This window comes from Nannobrachium achirus (genome assembly GCF_963921795.1).
Source record: "Nannobrachium achirus genome assembly, chromosome: 13".
NCBI lineage: Eukaryota > Metazoa > Chordata > Actinopteri > Myctophiformes > Myctophidae > Nannobrachium > Nannobrachium achirus.
The window spans coordinates 24,332,625-24,352,281 of record NC_137833.1 but is presented as its reverse complement, the minus strand read 5'-3'; the positions used below and the strand labels follow the sequence as shown (position 1 = coordinate 24,352,281).

General features: G+C 44.0%; 1 protein-coding gene across 1 annotated transcript in view; it reads right to left on the bottom strand.

Moving 5' to 3' along the window:
* LOC308296821 (calcineurin subunit B type 1) overlaps positions 1-19,657 on the bottom strand; it is a 44,917-nt gene that overhangs the window by 22,423 nt on the left and 2,837 nt on the right. The window contains exon 2 of the mRNA XM_080740150.1: positions 3,464-3,503. Within this exon, the coding sequence (XP_080596276.1) occupies positions 3,464-3,503 (40 nt within the window). The remainder of the gene's footprint in view (positions 1-3,463; positions 3,504-19,657) is intronic.

The following is a 19,657-nucleotide window of genomic DNA, read 5'->3' as shown; positions in this document are numbered from 1 at the left end:
GATTATCTCCCGATTTAGGGAGTCTTACTGGTATAGAATATAGTCTTCAGATTCACTCCCTCGCTCAAACAATAAGAGATTTTTGCAAAAATGTTATAATTTGTCAATTAAACATTTACTGCAGGAAGTAAAGTCCTGGCTCTGGAAATCAGGTCAGAAAAGGCACACGCACACATGTAACTAGAGCACACCTTCTCTTGCACTCTCGCTTTGTCCCCCCCCCCCTCTCTCTCTCTCTGCTGTCACCTCTCATTTAGGCCACTGCTAGGGGAGAGCCACACTGCAGAGAGTGTGTCGTACTGAAGGCTGTACTGAAGGCTGAGCAGCAGCACTCGGCTCGGGGCCTAATGTGTGCATTAGGCAGATTGCTGCGGCCCGCGTGGTCCTAGCACTAGCAGCGTTCCGCTAATGCACTGTACACCTACAGTGCTCTCTTGCGCCTGCATGCGTGCTCCGAAGCGAGTGAAGGCTGTGCGGAAGCATGCTGTCGGCGGGTATTTATAGCCGTGGCATCATGAGAACTCCCACCAGCCCCACCCCAAAGAAGGCTCTGGCTCCTGCCCTCAGGGAAACCCCTAGCAACAAGGAACTCCGGCCTTCAGCTGAGCGTTTATTTTTAGGTGGCTGCAGGCGGGGGGTGGGGTGTGGTACGGTGGGGTGGGTCGGTGTTGGTAGCAGGCAATGGTTTCAGACGGCTGTTGCTCTACTGCTATGTTTGTACTTGTAGGGTAAAGAAAGTAATAAGGTGTGTGTGTGTGTGTGTGTGTGTGTGTGTGTGTGTGTGTGTGTGTGTGTGTGTGTGTGTGTGTGTGTGTGTGTGTGTGTGTGTTCTGTCTGTGCAATGCATACTGCATGTGTGGTTGCATGGACTAGGCATGTGCCCGAGCGCATGACTGTGTGTGTCTAATTACGCTCCCTCTCGCAAGTAGGCCATTCAATTTTTGCCTGACCTAAGCTTGGCTCAGGGAGCAGCAGTGAAGCGCTGCACTGATAACAGGAGATGACTAAAACAAGACGACGCACACTGAGAGAGAGTGGCATTGTGGCACTTCAAATGTCCTGTATTCTATCCACTTCATCAATGAATGAAGGTAGAGGTTCATTCTTGCTACAGTTGATTCTGGCTGAATTCTGCAGATCATGTCTGCATTATCATCAAACATTTAACAAACTGAAAGCTGAGGGCACAGTTTGATGAGAAGGCATTTCTCGCCACTTTAACTCATTGGAGGCACCCGTCAGATACAGAAAACAAACTAAAGCGACTATTAAAAACAGTCTAAACTTTCAGTCTCATATTGTGATTTAACCTCATTTGCAAACCTGAAACTCCTAAAGATACATTACACACATTTATAATTATCATTAACTGCTATGTGATCTACAGTTGGTCTCTACACTACAGTAGGTGAGGTTCACTTATTGTCTTAGTTCTATGCACATGTAACCAGTTCATGTCTTGACTCAGGGTGTATGCACAGTTAAACCATGGTACAGGACAAGTTCATGTCTTGGGGCCGTGCATGGCTTTGTGAAACAGGTCTAAATGACAGGCCAGACCAGCACTCATTTTCTTCACTATACCAGTGCATGTCTGTCCAAGCACTTGAAAGGCTGAACAGCTGCGTTGACAGCAGAGAGAAAGAGACACACTTGGGGGGTCAGAGAGAGGCAAGCAAGAGTGGGGAGAGAGAGGGTAGGAAATAAACTGAGACATGGGAGAAGACGAAGAAAGAGACAGAGCAAGAATGAAGAGGGACAGAGGGAGACAGAACAGGAGACAAAATATGAGGCTATAGACAAAGGGCCAGCCAGACAAAGGGACAGAGTAACTAAGTGGAGAAGACAGGCTGAACAGATCCCAGACAGTCCCTCCAGGGTTCAGCTCCTGGTCAAACACCTGTTTCTCCATCGTCTCCAGGCACAGCAAAATACTGTTGAATCCGGGGAGTGTTTTTTTTACCCAGACAAACAAGGTGGAGCGTAGTAGGAAACAGATTGGTAGACAATAATAGCCTATAGTATGGACATAATGCAAGGCAATGTATACAGCAGATCTGAAGCTCACATTACAAGCTTGTTCACAAGCCATAACTGATTGATGTCACATATTGCACCAGCAAGTCCCAGAGGCCTAAACGAAACATCTGCAGTGTTCTTCTCATTTGTAACAAACGAGTACAAATGTTACAAATGACATTAACACTGCAGGTACTCAATACAGATACAGTACACCCCATCTGTCATCTATTTGTCCATGACTGATTTATACGTCTAGTTTGGGACAGCCATTTGAGATACTTCAGTACAGCCCACATTATACCTTAACAGCAACACGTGTTCACAAAATATTCTATGACAGGGTGATCTGGTGGTTAGACCAACTGTCAGTGTCAACACAATACAAAGGTCCTAGCCACTCATTGTTAAACCACTATCTTTGTATTGAAAAGCGGCAACTTATTCTAAAATGACAATGAGGGTATTTCTGAGAACTGATAGTCTACTCTTATGCCTCATTCACACTACAGATATATAGTTGAACGTTTGGCTTGGTAATTCAATGTAATCTCAATGTAAACCAGCTTTAAAGGCTGGGCATGTCGGCTGTCCTTGGAATCCAGCCTTTAAAGCTGGTTTCCATTGAGATTACATTGAATTACCAAGCAAAACGTTCAACTATATATCTGTAGTGTGAATGAGGCATTAGGGATGTGCCTCTGCCTCGGCAACTTCAGCCTGGCTCCTTCTACCATAGAAAGTTGTGCATGCATTAGAAAATGAGAAAGGAGCATCTTGCAGGAATTACACAAACATGGTGATTCGTAACGATCACAAGTAAAGTGCCTGCCCACTACCGTGGTGCATACGGCTTCTCTGAGCGTCTTATCTATACAAACACAATTGGCCCGTGTTGGGAGGTGGGAAGCCGGGCAGGGAAGGTGACATGTGTCACTGCAGGTACTCCTACGGGCTGGGGTGGCGCCTATCAGCAGGAAGTGTTAGACGGGAGGAGTAGAAAGAAGGCTCTATGTCCTCCCGACGGGGGCTCCTCACTGACAAGTGAGTCAGTAGGATGCAACAGCACTCATAACACACAACGCTGTGTGGAGGGGAGTTATATGGCATAATGACCAAATTGGGGAGAAATGGGGGTGAAAAGCACACAAAAAAGACAGCTAACACTGTGTAGTTAACTGTAAACAACCAGGTCTCAATAACTGTATTGTCAGGTTATATCATCATACTGACTGAACAGCCAACAGAGGAAAGTGACTCATACATCAAGTTCTGCATCCTCTCCAATATTAGGAAGCTCTGAGATATGCAGGCCAGGCAGGGTCATAGGTGTGACCTCACACACAGTTCTTATAGACGACATAGCTTCAGATAAGCCCTTGCCGGCTGAATGACGATCAGGCCAAGAGCAATAACAGCAGACAAGAATTGAGGATATACTTACAATGTGAGCACATTTCCAGGGGGTAACTTGCTTCATTTCCCTGCAAAACAGAAGAGAAAGACAGAAAGAGTCAATTGCTGTTATAACCCAAATATTCATTTAAAAAGACAGTAGCTATTTTGACATTCAGCTGACATTTTAACTGTCGACTTTCAACTTGCTGTCCCTATTTTGGGCATGCCATTAATGACATACCATAATGACTCATTACAGCGGAAATGTTGAAAGATTGTCAAAACATACAAATGCTAAACCAGCGATCTAGCCAATCTACTCCCATCTTTTCTGCCTTTCTTTTGAATCTGCTTTTCCTTCATTCCTTCTTCCTTTCATTCTCTCTTTCATTATTCTTTACTTTCCTTGTATTCCTTCTTCTTTAATTTTCTCCACGCGTTACATTATTAATTAATTCAAGTCTTACAATATTCAAGTTGTATTTATTCTCAAGATTACATTGAGTAATTAAACTCATTTACAGTATCTTTGAGTAAATAAAAATACATTCAACAACATCAGTGTGTTGGTGATAAAACCAATAACAGTTCAAGAACGAGGAAGAAACTGCCAACTACTCCAGTACTGGAATAAAACAGAGGCTTCACAAACCACTTGCACAAACATGCACGCGCACACACACACACACACACACACACACACACACACACACACACACACACACACACACACACACACACACACACACACACACACACACACACACACACACACACACACACACACACACACACACACACACACACACACACACACACACACACACACACACACACACTGAAGTAGCAGGTGTACTTTCTCTCCAAGTCTCCAAGGAGGCACCGAGCCCATTTCCTGCAGTGCTGGCCTTTCCATGTGCTAAGGACAAGGTCGGAAAGTGTTGGTCATCAGCCAACAGTGAGTATTAACAAAAAATAATAACAGGGATGGCCACTATTGGAAAATGTCCAGTACTGTTTTTAGTTCTACATACTTCTTTTTTGAAAATGAATGGGTTCATAAAGGAAGAGGGAGTGTCAAATCAAATATCTAAATACTGAATGAAGCAACTTGGAACTGTCTGGGGTGCTCACAAAAGCCAGAGTAGACGTTAAACTGACCCCAAACATGTTTGAACGTGAAATATCCCTTCAAGCACTATTTAAGCCCTATTTTAGAGTTAGCAAAAATGGCAGATCTACAATCTCATAACGCACCATCATCGACGCGTTGTGAGCTTGTAGATCTTCTATGTTCTCTATTTTTAACAAATTTCTAATTTGCCCCTCAAAATAGATTATACAAAATAGAGAATACAAGTATTCACTATGTAGCTACACAAGATCCTGAGCATCACAAGGCTGTGCTGTAATGTTTGGATCGACCGACCAGTAAGACTCCCTAATCGGGAAATAAGCGACCTTCACGTTGCATACACAAACTTTAGGATTTCTTGAATTATGGGGGAGGCTCAGGCTCAAACACAGTTGTCCCCTAAACTTTCTTTATTAAGGATAAACACATTATTTGATACATTTTCATTTCCACAAGGACCCCTAAAATTCTTTATGTGCTCCTAAATTGTTACATTTTGGAGCAAAATCTGTGTTAAGCCCTGCATTTGGATTCAACCTCTGTTCCTCATGGCTCACTCTGAGTATTAGGGATGGGACGATGCGCGATATTTATCGTGATAAAAATCACTCACGATAATTGTATCGTGGTGATTTCATTTATCATGATACCGTCCTCCGTCATGCACTGGGATCAATTCACCTTTTATTTGCCGAGCTGCATATCCTGTACCACTTAAACCCTCTATAATTGGTAAAAGGTTGTCGATCTGCTATTTTTTGGCAAATGTTCCACCTCAGGATAATGGATTTTGGTTATCGCGATAATATCGTAAATCGCAAATCGCGATTTGTTTTGTCACAATAATCGTGATATGAAATTTTCATATCGTCCCATCCCTACTGAGTATGTAAAAATGTAACTAAATGGACAAGAAAAAAAACAAATGCTGAGGTTATAAATTCATATAAATAAACACAGTTGAACAGATTTTACAAACATTTGACTCTGTGTAGTAGTTTGCGAGATTAGCAGCAGACAGACAAAAACACGTACAGAAAAGACATGCTCAGCCATAGGAAGATAATACCGTTCCTCTATTAACTTTGTCCTGTCAGAACATCTAATGACCCACTCACTATATTACCAACAAAATGAGCACCCGTCAACCACCAATGGCATGTGGATTTCCTCTGTGGTTGGTAAATGATGGAGACTAACCAGCCACTCTGACCAACATTCTGACTTTTTCCACTTCATGCAAGAAATAACTTCTGCTGTTTGTTCATGATTCTGCCTAAAGCAATATATTTTTAAGCTGCGCAGCGACAGCTAGTGTGTGTGTGCGTGTGTGTGTGTGTGTGTGTGTGTGTCCATTTGTAGCCTGAGATACAAGCACCACTGGGATCAATCAAACGGGTAAAGTCTCACTGGGACGGTATCAAGTTCGCCAGTACGTAAATCAGGTCAAAGAATTTCATTTCCTTAGAAATACATTCAAGGAGTTGTGGTACCGCCAGCAGACGTAATCGCAAGAGGGTGTCAAGTGTCAACAAATAATAGATCTACAAGCCAACGATGCCTTGTCATGCAATGTGTTGTTAGCTTATAGATCAGTGTAACTATGGTGTTTTTGAGCGGTGGTCACACCGTCTCCATAGCGTGGCCGTGTGTGTATCCGTGTGTGTCTGAAAAATGAGCCCGGCCCAACCCACCCCACAGAACGGCAGCCCGAGCCCGGCCCAAAGCCCGATACATAATTGACAATTGGAGACCGACACAGCCCGCAGCCCGACATTATAAACAAGCTTAATTGCTGCAGCAGCCTTTTTTCTCATATGGTGATTTGTTAAGAACAGAGTCCTTTTCCAACTGTCTTTATATAGACCTATATAAGACATTGTAGCAAGTACCGTGCTAATTATGGAACAAACAAACATCGGAGCCTAATTCTTCAATCAATCAAAAAGCCTTGCTGGAAAACACAGCTGACGGCCGCCGCTAAATCAGACAGCAGGCGCACAGGCTATTATAGCTACAACGTTCACACAACGTCTATTATGATTATTAGGATACAAAAAGTGTCTGTGGACTGTTTCAACGATGTCCTCCGCTCTGCTCTGCTCGACCAGCGCTGGCAGCGCATGCATGCACTGCACACGCCACAGCAGCGAGCAGCCAGCCACACGCACACACACAGCGCACGCACACACACACTCACGCTCAACTGTCAAGTTGCGAAACAGCGCAGCGGTGCAGCCATAGAGTCATGAGCGCGCAGTTTACACAGTCACAGAGACATCATGATACTGCGCTGCGCTTGCCTACCGGATTATAAAAGCCCGACCCGACCCATAGCCCGTCATATACATGGAAATTTGAGCCCGGCCCAGCCCGCGCCGCGCCGACCCGTCGGGTCCCGTCGGGCTCGGGCTGAATTTCTAAGCTCTAGCCTGAGTACCCTGTGTGACCAGAGAGGTGCTGTTGAGTCTAGTCTGCCTTGAGCATCAACTGCAATAGCAGTGGCATTATTATTATTATTACCCATATATTTGTTTTGCTGTTGCGCAGCCTCCACGACCACCGCTCAGTTCACACGGGTGTGATTTTTCAAATATCGGCCAGATGGTAGCGCTAGATGGGACAGATGCATTTTGATGACATGACTGTAGAGATACTGTGTACCGCTTTGCGTGATTTTAGGGCAAAATCTGTAGGAGCAGTGTCCAAAAATTTGTTTTGCAAGAATCGGCCTCATGGTGGCGCTAGAAGAGGGAGATGTGAGAAATGAGGGGTAGAGGTTGTGGTTTGGCAGCCTAGGAGTGTGTGTGCAAAGTTTGGCATGGATCGGGACAACGGTGGCAGAGATATGAGTAGGGCAAAAGTGTGACGTGACGTGACGTGACGTGACGTGACAGACAAACAGACAGACAGTCAGACAGACAGCCGTTGGAGGTTTTGATAGTAACTGCGACCTGACAGTCACAATAAGAGGCTGCTTTATGCTTCTATGCCCATCAGATTCTCTGATAATGCTGCAAGTTCATGCTCAAACATTCACGTCTTGACGTGAGATTAGATCACAGGCTACACTCATGTCAAATTGACATGAAATAAAGCATAAAAATGCCAGGGGGGGGGGGGGGATTACCAGTGAAACTGAAAACGTACAAGTGTGGTGTAATGAAAGGCTATGGGTGAACACAGCTCTTTCAAATCTCAAGGGCCATGCAGGGGACTGGCCATAAGAGCATGCCATCAAGAAAAACTGTGCGGCGTGTGTGTGTGTGTGTGTGTGTGTGTGTGTGTGTGTGTGTGTGTGTGTGCCCCCCTCTCGCCCTCTCCCCATGTCCTGGCATCTCCTCTAGCACTGCAGTACTTTCCACTATGCCTCAATCTGGCTGTGGCTGGCAGCTCAGGCTGAACGGTCACACAGGAGCTGGTAAAGGAGTTCCCTCATAGGAGGAGGGTTGGGGGAGGGTTCCTCCAAGCCATGAGAGATACCAGAGAGAGAGAGAGAGAGAGAGAGAGAGAGAGAGAGAAAATAGGAGACACAGAGTCTATCACACAAGTGATAAAAGTGTGTGTGTGTGTGTGTGTGTGTGTGTGTGTGTGTGTGTGTGTGTGTGTGTGTGTGTGTGTGTGTGTGTGTGTGTGTGTCAGAGAGAGAGAGAGAAAGAGAGAGAGGGATGAGCATCCGACTAGAATTATCGTGCAGCTCTCCATCGAGGAATGCAGGCAGGCATATCGGTTAGAGACCACACACACGCGCACGCACGCGCCTCAGCGTCAATGAAAACATCCAATACTGCTGCAGCGCTGCAATTCACTGATGTGCAGGATAATGGGCGAGGTCAAGCATGCCAGATTTCACATTTCAAACATTTAGCTGATGGCTCTTATCCAGGGCCTCATACAGCAAGTGCATCCACAGAAATTAAGATACAGTTCCTAAATCAAAAACATTACGAGCAAACAGTACAAGGTCTAACACAGGAGTAGTTCACCCCTAAAATCACCTTTTTTTCTATCAATGACTCACCCCATGGAGACTTGAGTTCAATAATATTTTAGTTTAGTTTTTGTCGCATTCCTAAGCCTATAATTTGATTATAATACATTTACCCTCATTGATTCCGGATGGAGACCCAACTGCATTTGGGTCTCCATCTGGAATCAATGGGCCTACAAAGAGTCTCCTCAAATTATTGGCTTAGGAATGCGACAAAAACAAAGAAAGTATTATTGAACTCAAGTCTCCAGTCTCTCCACGGGGTGAAAAAGTCATTTGGGAGGTGAACTACTCCTTTAACCAATTTGAGTGTGTTAAGGCAGAATCAAAAAAGCATAGTGTGGACACTAAAGTGGTTAATACTGTATGTAGGGATGAATCCCTCCAAAGTCTCGTCAGTTTCTCTCACACACACACACACACACACACACACACACACACACACACACACACACACACACACACACACACACACACACACACACACACACACACACACACACACACACACACACACACACACACACACACACACACACTTTGTTGAGTCCACCCTGTTCAGATCCAAATGATAAATAATTGTGATAGTAAAATAACATTGTGGATGACTTGAAGCAGGAGTGACTTTACACATAGAAATCAATAGGTTAAATGCCAGCTACTCTGGGCACACTCTAAGCACCCGACCTGGTGGGGATCTGCGCAGTTTTTTAGTTAAGTCATGCGCTGGGTTACTGCAGGGTCACTGCTCAGAAACCGCTCACTCCAGACGTGTCGCTGCAGTATTTTAAAAGCAACAAAGACCAAGGGGCAAGGGCTAATGCAGGATTAGTCACAAGAATTACTTAACCTACCACTTAAACCCTATTGACCGGAGTCCCTCAGGGCTCTATACTATAATGACTTTTCTATTTTGCATCTACATTAAATATCTTCTACATCCACAACATGAGCTTATATAGATCTATTTTTTGCAAAGCTGATGTCGGTTGTATGTAGTAGTAGGTCGGAGAGGCTTATTGTCGATATCAGCCTGAGCACATGCAGGACTATATTGTGAAACTTTATAATATAAAGTTTCACAAAACCCTAGATCTGCTGAGATGGATGGATTGCTGAGGTGGTGCGCAACACCTACCATCAACTCACAGTTATTAACGCACGACTAGCCGCACCCAAGCCGTGCTACTCATACCCCAAGTTGGCTGTGCCCCGGATCGAACCCATGACCTTGTGGTCGAAAGTAGAGTGCTCTACCGACTGTAAACTAGAGGGTTACTGGTGGTGCATTCCCTTTGAGTGGGCTTACCGTCAGCTATAGCTGGTCTTTACTAGGTTAGAGCTGGAGAAAGGGTCCCTGGAGGTAAAGGGACTTATAACGGGCAAAGCAGATTTAGTGTTTAGGATTACGAGGTTACTAAGGCCTGCCTTAAAGTCAGCAGTGCTGCAAACTGGGATCAGGAATAACCATTTGTTCTTCTCTTTAGCAATAAAGTATGACTGGTTTGTATCGGACCACCCTCTCCATACTTTAATCAAGCATTGCAGAGATGATCTTTATGAAATATGCAGAGGCGAGAGATAGCAATGGAGAGAAATTGAGATAGAAAGAGAAATGGCAAGAGGAAGAAAAGACAGGAGACAGGAAAAGGGTAAAGCAAGCGATTCTAAGACCCAATGAAAAACATATTTAAGGAAATACAGAGCGTGGAGTACAGGAGAGAGAGAGAGAGAGTGAGTGAGAGAGATGCATGTTGGCCCATCAATAATGCATGCTTCATTCAGAATCAATTAGGCCTCCGGCACACAACACACATCCTGCATGATGAACAGTCTGGCATCGGCACTGGTTCAATCCCGTTGCTACAGTCGACACAAAAACCCTGGCTAATTATAGACAGGCACAGACCCAGCCACAACATAAAAGGACCAAGAAGCATGCTACCTGAGGCTGCAAATCTCGCAGGTCTTATCGCCGGCAACAATCGAGATGTCGTCGAGGCTTACCCGAGATCATCATTTGAATCCCTTAATTTTTTTCAGAGGTTTTATCCGTGGTCACAAAGCTGACCCACGCATCACTAGCAGCACACAAGTACTCCAGAACATCACATAGAGATAATACTACAGCAGCTCATACAGTATGTTACACATTGGATGCCATCTAACACCAATTATTTGGCTATTCAGTGCCACCTTCACTTCTGCTTTATTTTGAAGAGCCCAAAAGAGCCCCGGAAGCCACATGCATGTGTATGTTGTGTAATCTGGCGGTTTTAAAATGGAGGTCAGGTCAGTTTGTTTACTTTCGGTCGCGAAACTAAAATCCTAACCACGGCAGAGTGTCACGGCCCAGTGTAGCGGTGAAAAAGAGCGGCTCTTGGCCTTCTCGCCGTTTGTGGAAGCAGATTCAGAAGTATTTTTTGCATCAGCATAGAACCGGAGTCAATGGAGAATATGATCACGCTCTATGATGCTGGCGGCCGAGTTGCATGATGGGATACGTAGTGTTTTTGCTCACTAGGGCTGTAAGCGAACAATCGGAGATTCGAACCTCCGTTCGTTTTGTTGGCAATCGAAGTTCTAAATGAATGGGTTCAGGTTTTTTTGTTTTTTTTTCTGCGCTGTTGAGATGAGGGTGCAAATGAGCCCAAAACATGATCGCCCCCGCCCAGGGATCAAATCCAGCAAGTACTCCTAACCCATAAAACACTTGGGGCGAGTGTGTTTTGGGCCGATCGTTCCGGTTACCTCAGCTGCGCTCTCTCGAGTCTCTCAGACTCTCTCTCCTTGTCGCGCTGTCGTTTGGCGACAGGGCAGTGTATTCTGGTTGGAGAAATCACCTCACGGAAAACTTTCACCACGACAACACTAATATAGTACCTTGGCATAATAATATCTTTGGCTATCATCTTGGAGTTGGCTGTCAAATCATCTTTTCTGCACGTGCAGCACAAGTTCGGCGAAGTTTCGTTTCACGGTTAGCTCTGGTCCATAGCGTTGTGAAGTCTGCCACTACTCTCTGACTGGGTGTCTCGCATTAATTTGATTTGACAACACTGTTGTTGACGACGAGGGATGTGCATAATTTGTGTTGTGTTTTATCATAAATCTTTGTGCGCGACGGCGTTGCCATTTGATTTCCAAGCGGATTTACTTCTCATTAATCACAGGTTACATGGAATGCTCTTGAGTGTGTGTGGTCTCTAAGATACATAGAATACAAAGCAGAAAAACACAATTTAAAATCATTAAATATAAGTAAGGTCAGAGTGACCTTCAAAGAATGATAACTAATTAGCTGCATCACCTGACACAGTTCCTCATTAACCAAACAAATCAAACACGCATCTAATTGCATCTTGAAAATATATACTGTAAACATAAACTTAGCACATTCAGCATATTCAAAGAAATAAACATATTCTACTCAAACACAGCTCTAACCTGTGTCAAGCACAGGGACACAGGTAGACAAGACAGATACAGATATCGCCATAGGCTATATAGGAACACAGACAGACTGGTGCATCAAGTACTATTCAGGTACTATGTCAAAGCCCCGTCAGACACTATGACTCAGACATATTGATCGGAGGTGCAACGTACAGTAGGTGTGAGGGCTGTGTAGCGAGACACACACACACACACACACACACACACACACACACACACACACACACACACACACACACACACACACACACACACACACACACACACACACACACACACACACACACACACACACACACACACACACACACACACACACACACACACACACACACACACACACACACACACACACACAAATGACCCCCTGTGGGTCCTGGTGACCACTATATTGAAAATCTAATATCACTGAGAATCCCTTAAATTGGAGCTAAGTGATGAAGTGCAATCTGAGATGCACAGCACAATGTAGGACTTTTAGGTAAGATCATTAGTGGTGTCCCCCGAATGTGTATAATCCCCCCATATGAAGCATTTAAAGTGGGAATGATACAAGTTGGCCCGTCCCTTTGCCGTGCTCGGAACCATGCTCGGAACATTTTGCGCTGCTAATTTCACCCTAGAGCATGACGTCTCAGTATGTGTGTAGCTAGAATGGAGGGGGTGTGTGGGAGGCAGCACCCTAGGCTATGGCCTGGGTCCTCTCACGTATCTATAGCAACACTGAAAGCGTAAACTCTCATTGGTCGTGTCATGAGTAAATTAGCCAATGAGCTGGCCGCAATGAGGCAAGGGTTTTTCTAGACACAAGACTGTCACTCACACACAAACTTTGTGTGTGTCTGTGTAGTGTGTACACAGAGCAGCGAGACGAGCATAGACATAGGAGCAGTACAGTAGAATCTCCATCATTTCTCAAATAAATTGCCCTGTAATTCATATTGACTCCCCGACCTCAGTTCATCACGGGACGTGTTTTTTAGTAAACGGGACGATTCTCCGTATTTTATGTGATAACCACGACATGCCGATAATTATCAATGCCTACATTTCTGCTGCAAGGATATAATAACATTAGAGATGTTACCGATAATCGGCAATGGATCGTATCGGCTCGATATGGGGGTGATTTATGATATCAGTGTTTCCGATCAATAGGTAAATTCACCGATCCGATCAATGCTTGCGCTAGTCAAGGGTTTGTTAAAGTCGCGCTGGTCCTCCTCGCTCCACTTCTCTCTCTCTCTGTGTGTGTGTGTGTGTGTGTGTGTGTGTGTGTGTGTGTGTGTGTGTGTGTGTGTGTGTGTGTGTGTGTGTGTGTGTGTGTGTGTCTGTGTGTGTGTGTGTGTGTGTGTGTCGCGCTCCTCCATGTGCATGCGTGCGTGCGTGTGTGAGAGAGAACTCACGACAGTCATGTTGTCGTTTTAGGCCCATGCAGGGCTCTACTACATATCCACATAATGCCTGATTTCTAGAGGCATTGTGCGCTTGTATGGCAACTTTTGGCAACAGTCACAAATCCCCTTGTTGAATTTAACAGTGTTCACCCGTTGTGCTGCTGTGCACAAGCTTATCCCCCACTAAGAATGGAATAATAGGAAAATAAGGCCTAAAATGTAGTTTACCTTGAATAGATAATAAATTAGAAAAGTGTGCTCCTCTGAGCGTAGATCCCCTACAGGCCAGTTTGCCTACCCAGTACCCAGGCTCATGAAATTCATTGGCAATCATTGCCAATTGTAATGGAACTGCATGAAATGACTGACGCGATGACAGTACAGAACCTGGCATTGGTCGGGCTCTAGAATTTTGGAGACAATCCGGCACGCTGGCTGGTAGGAAGAACATTTCCAAAATCTACTACTGTAGATCGTACAGTAGACACAGGCATTGACACTAAGGCTTGCCCACCTGCCCCTGGCAGGTAAATAAAACGTCAGGGCAGGTGAAGTTGGCTTTCAGGTTGCCCGACAGGGCAAGTGCTCATTTGACAAATGTCTATAAACACAACACGAGATATCTGTCTAAACACCTGAAAGTGGCCAGTGTGCTGTGTTTTCTGGTCTGTGGAATGTAAAATAAGAGCACTATTTACCTATCATGTGCTGTTTTTGCTGTTGCTACATTTAAAAATATAAAATAACAAGTGTGAAACCATAGACATATTCAATCATAGCTAAAGTATTTGGTATTTGGATTTGGAGGTATTGATGTATGACATTTTATCGCACAGCCCCAGAAAGTGAAGAAATAAGTGTTAAATTGAGCGGTAATTAAAATCGCACCTATCATTTTATAATGGACAATTTACTTTTCGGGCAAGTGGGCATTACCTTCGGGCAAGTAGAACATGACCTGTACTTGCCCGATGGGCAAGTGCCTCTGAGACCTTAGTGTCAACCCCTGACATAATGCTTGTCATAATTGTAGTTTTTGATTGATTTTTCAGATCATAAACAAAATTCTGGCAAAAAATACTTGGCCATCTCAGATTGTCAACTTCCATGAAGTGCAAAAGTTAATTTATTTCTCTGTGTTTACTTGTGTGAGGCAGCACTTACAGCTTTTTGACTTCACATACTTTGGGCATTTGTACAGTAATAACAAGTTACAAACGGTAACCGGCAAAATGGTAAGCAATGAATATACCTTGTAGAAAGGATGCAAGAAATCAACACATGAAATGAATACACATTCCGTAATGTACTTTTTCTTATGATGGTGTGGTGGTGGGGTTGCGTACAATTCGTTCACTAAACAAGTTTGTTTTTTACCAATTATATCCCTCTATAACAAAGTGGATTCCAGGACGTAACGGGTCCATTTGATTCCATTTGTATACTGTCAGAGTTAAGGGGAGACCTTGAAATTTAAAAGTTTGAGAACACTGTCATCAGCCACTGCATAAACCAGTAAGACTCCCTAATCGGGAGATAGGGACCGTCACGTCGCATACGCAAACTTTAGAAGGCAACGGTAGCCAATCAGGAGGGAATATGGGAAATGGGACAGATCCATGTTGATGACATGACTTGAGATACTGTGTACCGCTTTGCATGATTTTAGGCCAAAATCTGTAGGAGCAGTGTCCAGAAATGTGTTTAGCAAAAATCGGCCTGATGGTGGCGCTAGAAGAGGGCATTGTAAGAAATCATGTCTGGAGGTTGTGATTTGCCATCCAAAGAGTGTGTGTGCAAAGTTTGGCATCGATAGGGCCAACGGTGCCAGAGATAGAGTAGGGGCAAAAGTATGACGTGACGGACAGACAGAAAGACAGACAGACAGACAGCTGGTGGAGCTTTTCATAGTAACTTGCGACCTGACGGTCGCAATAAACACATTGCCCTCCCACTGTGTTTGTTTGTTTTGTTACACAGGGAACACAACAGTGAAAACACCAAACATACTGTACGTGGGCCAAATAAATCCCTGTCTACCAAAACAAACAGTGAAGACACCAAAATGTGTTTCTGCAGGTTAACACCATACCACACTACAACAGTGGCTGATGACAAAATAGATTTTTTTTTGGTCACATTCCTATGCCAATAATTTGATGACCAGCCGTGGTTCCCTAAGGAGACACAAAGCACATCCTTTTTCCCTATGGAGACACAGAGTCTCCTAAAACTATTGGCTCACGAATGTGTCAAAAATAAAAAAGAATATCCATGAATTCAAGTCATTTTGCGGGGGTGAACTATACCTTTAACACATGGGAAGCCAAGGTTTCTAACATTTCTAGCTGTTGCTGCTGCCGCCGTTCACTCACGCTTTATTTTGAAGAGCCTCGGAAGCTTCGTGCGTGTGCACGTGAGTGTCCACTGACGACTGAGGAAGAAAATCCATTTGTTTACAAACGCTCGCGAAACTAAAATCCAAACCGGGGCCGACCATCAGATCTCTGCTTCCCTGGCATTCTTTGCACCTCATTCATAGATAAAGCCCTTTTTATGTTTCAGCCTAGAATGGAAATCAATGCAGCCTAGTTGCGCCATTTTATCTCTCTGCGAGCCACGGTGTGACGTATGGACTAGGGTCATTCACAGGGAACACAACATGCGTGCAGCACGCTGAACAGTTAACCCTTTGTTGTCTCGTTGAGGAACGAGACAACTCCTTTTGGCAGAGCGACCCCTAGTGGCCTTATCTCGTTACTGAACAAGTTTGGCCCCTTGGGTGTTAAGGATACATTTTCACAAATTATAGACAACTTTTCCTCTGCATCTTTTTTAATGAATGAATTAATGAATTAATGAATTAATTAATTCATCCGTCCATCCATCATTTAATTAGGGAAAGTCAGTCACACTCTCTGTTCCACATTTTTCTCCGCACTGGCTTAAGCAATTGATCTAAACTTGCACACGGGCATTAACCAGTAGCATAATGCAGACCGTGAGGAAGCCCGTTTTTCATTTTTCCCAAATTCAAGCCTTTTTTGCAAACTCTAACTACGGTGCAGTTTACGCCGTTACTGACCATGCGCTGCAACGGAGTTGTCAGGGTTACGTCCCCCAGTTCGGCAGTTACGCTCATGGGCTGTTTGTGGTTACGGTGTACCCGCAGGCTATGGGATTGGGATCAGTAGCAGGTGACAACGGTAGTACAGGCTGCCTGAGGCAGATCTGCCTCACAGCTACAAAGTTGTAAAGGAGTCGAGGACTTACACAGCCTTTCATGAGCGGATGGCCACTATGATGGATATCCATAGCACTCGCACACACATTGACACATGCACATTGTGTTAGCTCTTGATGCCAATAGATTTAGCATATGCAATTTTAATTATTGAGCAAGGAGCAAGCACCGCCTAATTTGCGATCTCACTGCTGGTCAGAAAGTAAATTTAAAGTTCGACAGGGAAAAAAGTAATTATCTCTGTGTGAATGAGAACAAAGGGTGTGTGTGTGTGTGTGTGTGTGTGTGTGTGTGTGTGTGTGTGTGTGTGTGTGTGTGTGTGTGTGTGTGTGTGTGTTCATTCTATGGCTGTCGTCTTATTAGCACAAACAGCTTAGCACAGTGGGGTCCGCGAAGCATTCGCTGGGGATCCGTGACCACCTGCCTCAGAAAAAATATTTTTTATTTGATAATGTGCCCATCACAAGCTGATCTCCCGCTCACCGCAACAAATTTGCTCTCTCAAAGTGTAACTAAGCATATGCTACAAGTACTTAAGGCCTTACCTATCCTATTGCCTGCAAAGTCATTTTGGTCTACAGCCAATGATGACTCCACAACCAAAGAAAATGCCTGTTGAGCCTTACGAGACCACAACAATAAAGCCACTTTCAGACATGCACTGTATTATGTACATTTTCCATACTTTTAACGGGCTGTATGTATGAACTTAACATCCCGGCTCAGTAGGATCAGACATGCAACGGACGCTATGCTGGCAGGACACTTGACTTAAGTCTGGATAAAACCGCTCTAACCTCCCCTCCTCTTCCACAACTGAAATACAGTTTTGTTCTGCTTTTTATTAGCGTTTGAATTGGAAATAACAACAGATCAAACTTCCATGAAATGGCTCATATAAGTGGGGGACGAGTTACACCTGCACAAAGAAGTAAAACAACGAATGCATTTGATCCTCGCATCTCCCTCACGTTGTTATATTTAAGTGGGAGTAGCTTATGTGTGCTTCTACTACCCAGACCCCGCCCCTCACCTTATCAAACAGAATATTTACCTTAATGTGTGAAGGCATCTGCAACTGACATTCTCCTGTTGTATGCTACATGTGTGAATGCAGTGTTTCCCCTAGGATGGAGTTGTAACTGTGGCGGGCGCGAGTGTGCACGTGAAAGATTTGTCCTGTTTCTTTTTTTATTCTTTTTACCTAAATGTAACACAATCAATAACGACCCTTTCCCTCCACACACTGTGGAGACAAATCAAATAGCCTAAATAAACCATAACATAAAATTGGCACATACAGTGGCTATGCCACAGAAACAAGTCAGAACAAATAGGTATATACAGTAGGCTACACAGTGTATGGAAATGTGCCGATTATCAAAACATGGCTGTGGCTATTTACAACCACAACAGATGAAGTCCTTGTTTATGTCTGTTATTATGTTTATGTCATTGTTTCAGTGACGCAACACCACCCATCGCTTTCTTTTCCTCCCAAATGAAGTCGGCGACAGAGTGGGTCGGTTTCTAAACTTTCTGCAACTATAGCGTTGTTAGTCTGCTGCTTACCCTCCACTCCATTGCTCTTCATTGTAGGCAACAGGTAATTTGGACGGAGAATCGCAGATTCCTACAGCGTGGAGTTCACTGCGCACGTTGAAAAGGCTAAAACTAAACAAAACACGTCCTAGCAAGCCGGCGCTGCTCGCAAAAAAAATCTAGTCACATTCATGAGGAAATCTTCCACTTCATTCAAACAAATACATTTTAGTATTAGTGTAACGCCTCCCCATGTTTTATCACATTTCATTCATATCACAATTGCAATTTTTATCAAAAGTCTACAGTCTTAGAGAAAAGCCCATGTGGTTTGCACCGTTTCCATGGTCAAACTATTCAGTTAACTTCCTTCTGTTGTAAACAGAAGGAAGTATTAGGCTCCTGGAAAATAACATCCATCAAGGTGGATTAAAGTGGTCACTAAGAAAGGTATATTGACATTTCCCTAATCTTCTTGGCTGAGTAAACCTTGACAGTAAACACATAACATCTAAGGTGAAAGAACCTGGCTTTCATTATATTTCCTAACCCTTACTTACTGCTGCCAGATGTGTTTTGTTAATGTAGTGTCAATTACTAATACATGCTAATACAGATACTGCAAGGACAACAGTGTCTCAATATACAGTGACAGTACTGTGCAAAGTAAGGCCACATGAGTCACATTGGACTATTGTAAGACTATGAGGGCTTAGAGGTTTACCACACCAATAGCCTTTGCTAAGTCTGACCTTTGACCTGGTTGATCTTCTATTTGTTGCTGCCTCTGTGTGTGTGTGTGTGTGTGTGTGTGTGTGTGTGTGTGTGTGTGTGTGTGTGTGTGTGTAGATTCACCAGGTCAATACACCACCTTCGGTAGGGCTCATAGGGATGATGACATTTTACTCGTCAATTAATTGTCATACAAATAATTGCGATTAACTATTAAATTGAGTTGTTTGGCATTGAACTTTGTAAAATATAAATGAACAATACCGTAGGCTTTGTAAACAAACATTGCACATGGCAGAAGTAAAAAAAAATAACTGAAATACCCAAATAATATCTAAATATATTAATGCACGTAAATAACAACACATTTTTCATTTGAGTGTGCTTCTGTCTACACAGAGCGTTATGTGTTCTTCTACCTGCCTCACTCCTTTCCTCACAGTAAGGCAGGGACCAGGGTTCCCCAATAGGCGGCCCGCGGGCCATTTGCGGCCCACAGGGGGCTACTGTCTGGCCCCCACCAACCCCAGTAATAATGGTGGTATAAGAGCAGCAACTACACTAGTATATCGTCGTTGTCGGGTGGAAACCTTGTATCTTCAAATTTGTACATTCTTTCGCAAAGTAAAGCCCTGCTTCATCATACAAGGCCATCGCACAAAAGTAGTGAAAACAGCAGATCTACAAGCATCGCGAGGTGTTGTGTTCTTGTAGATCGGCTGTTTTCACTAGTTTAAATCATT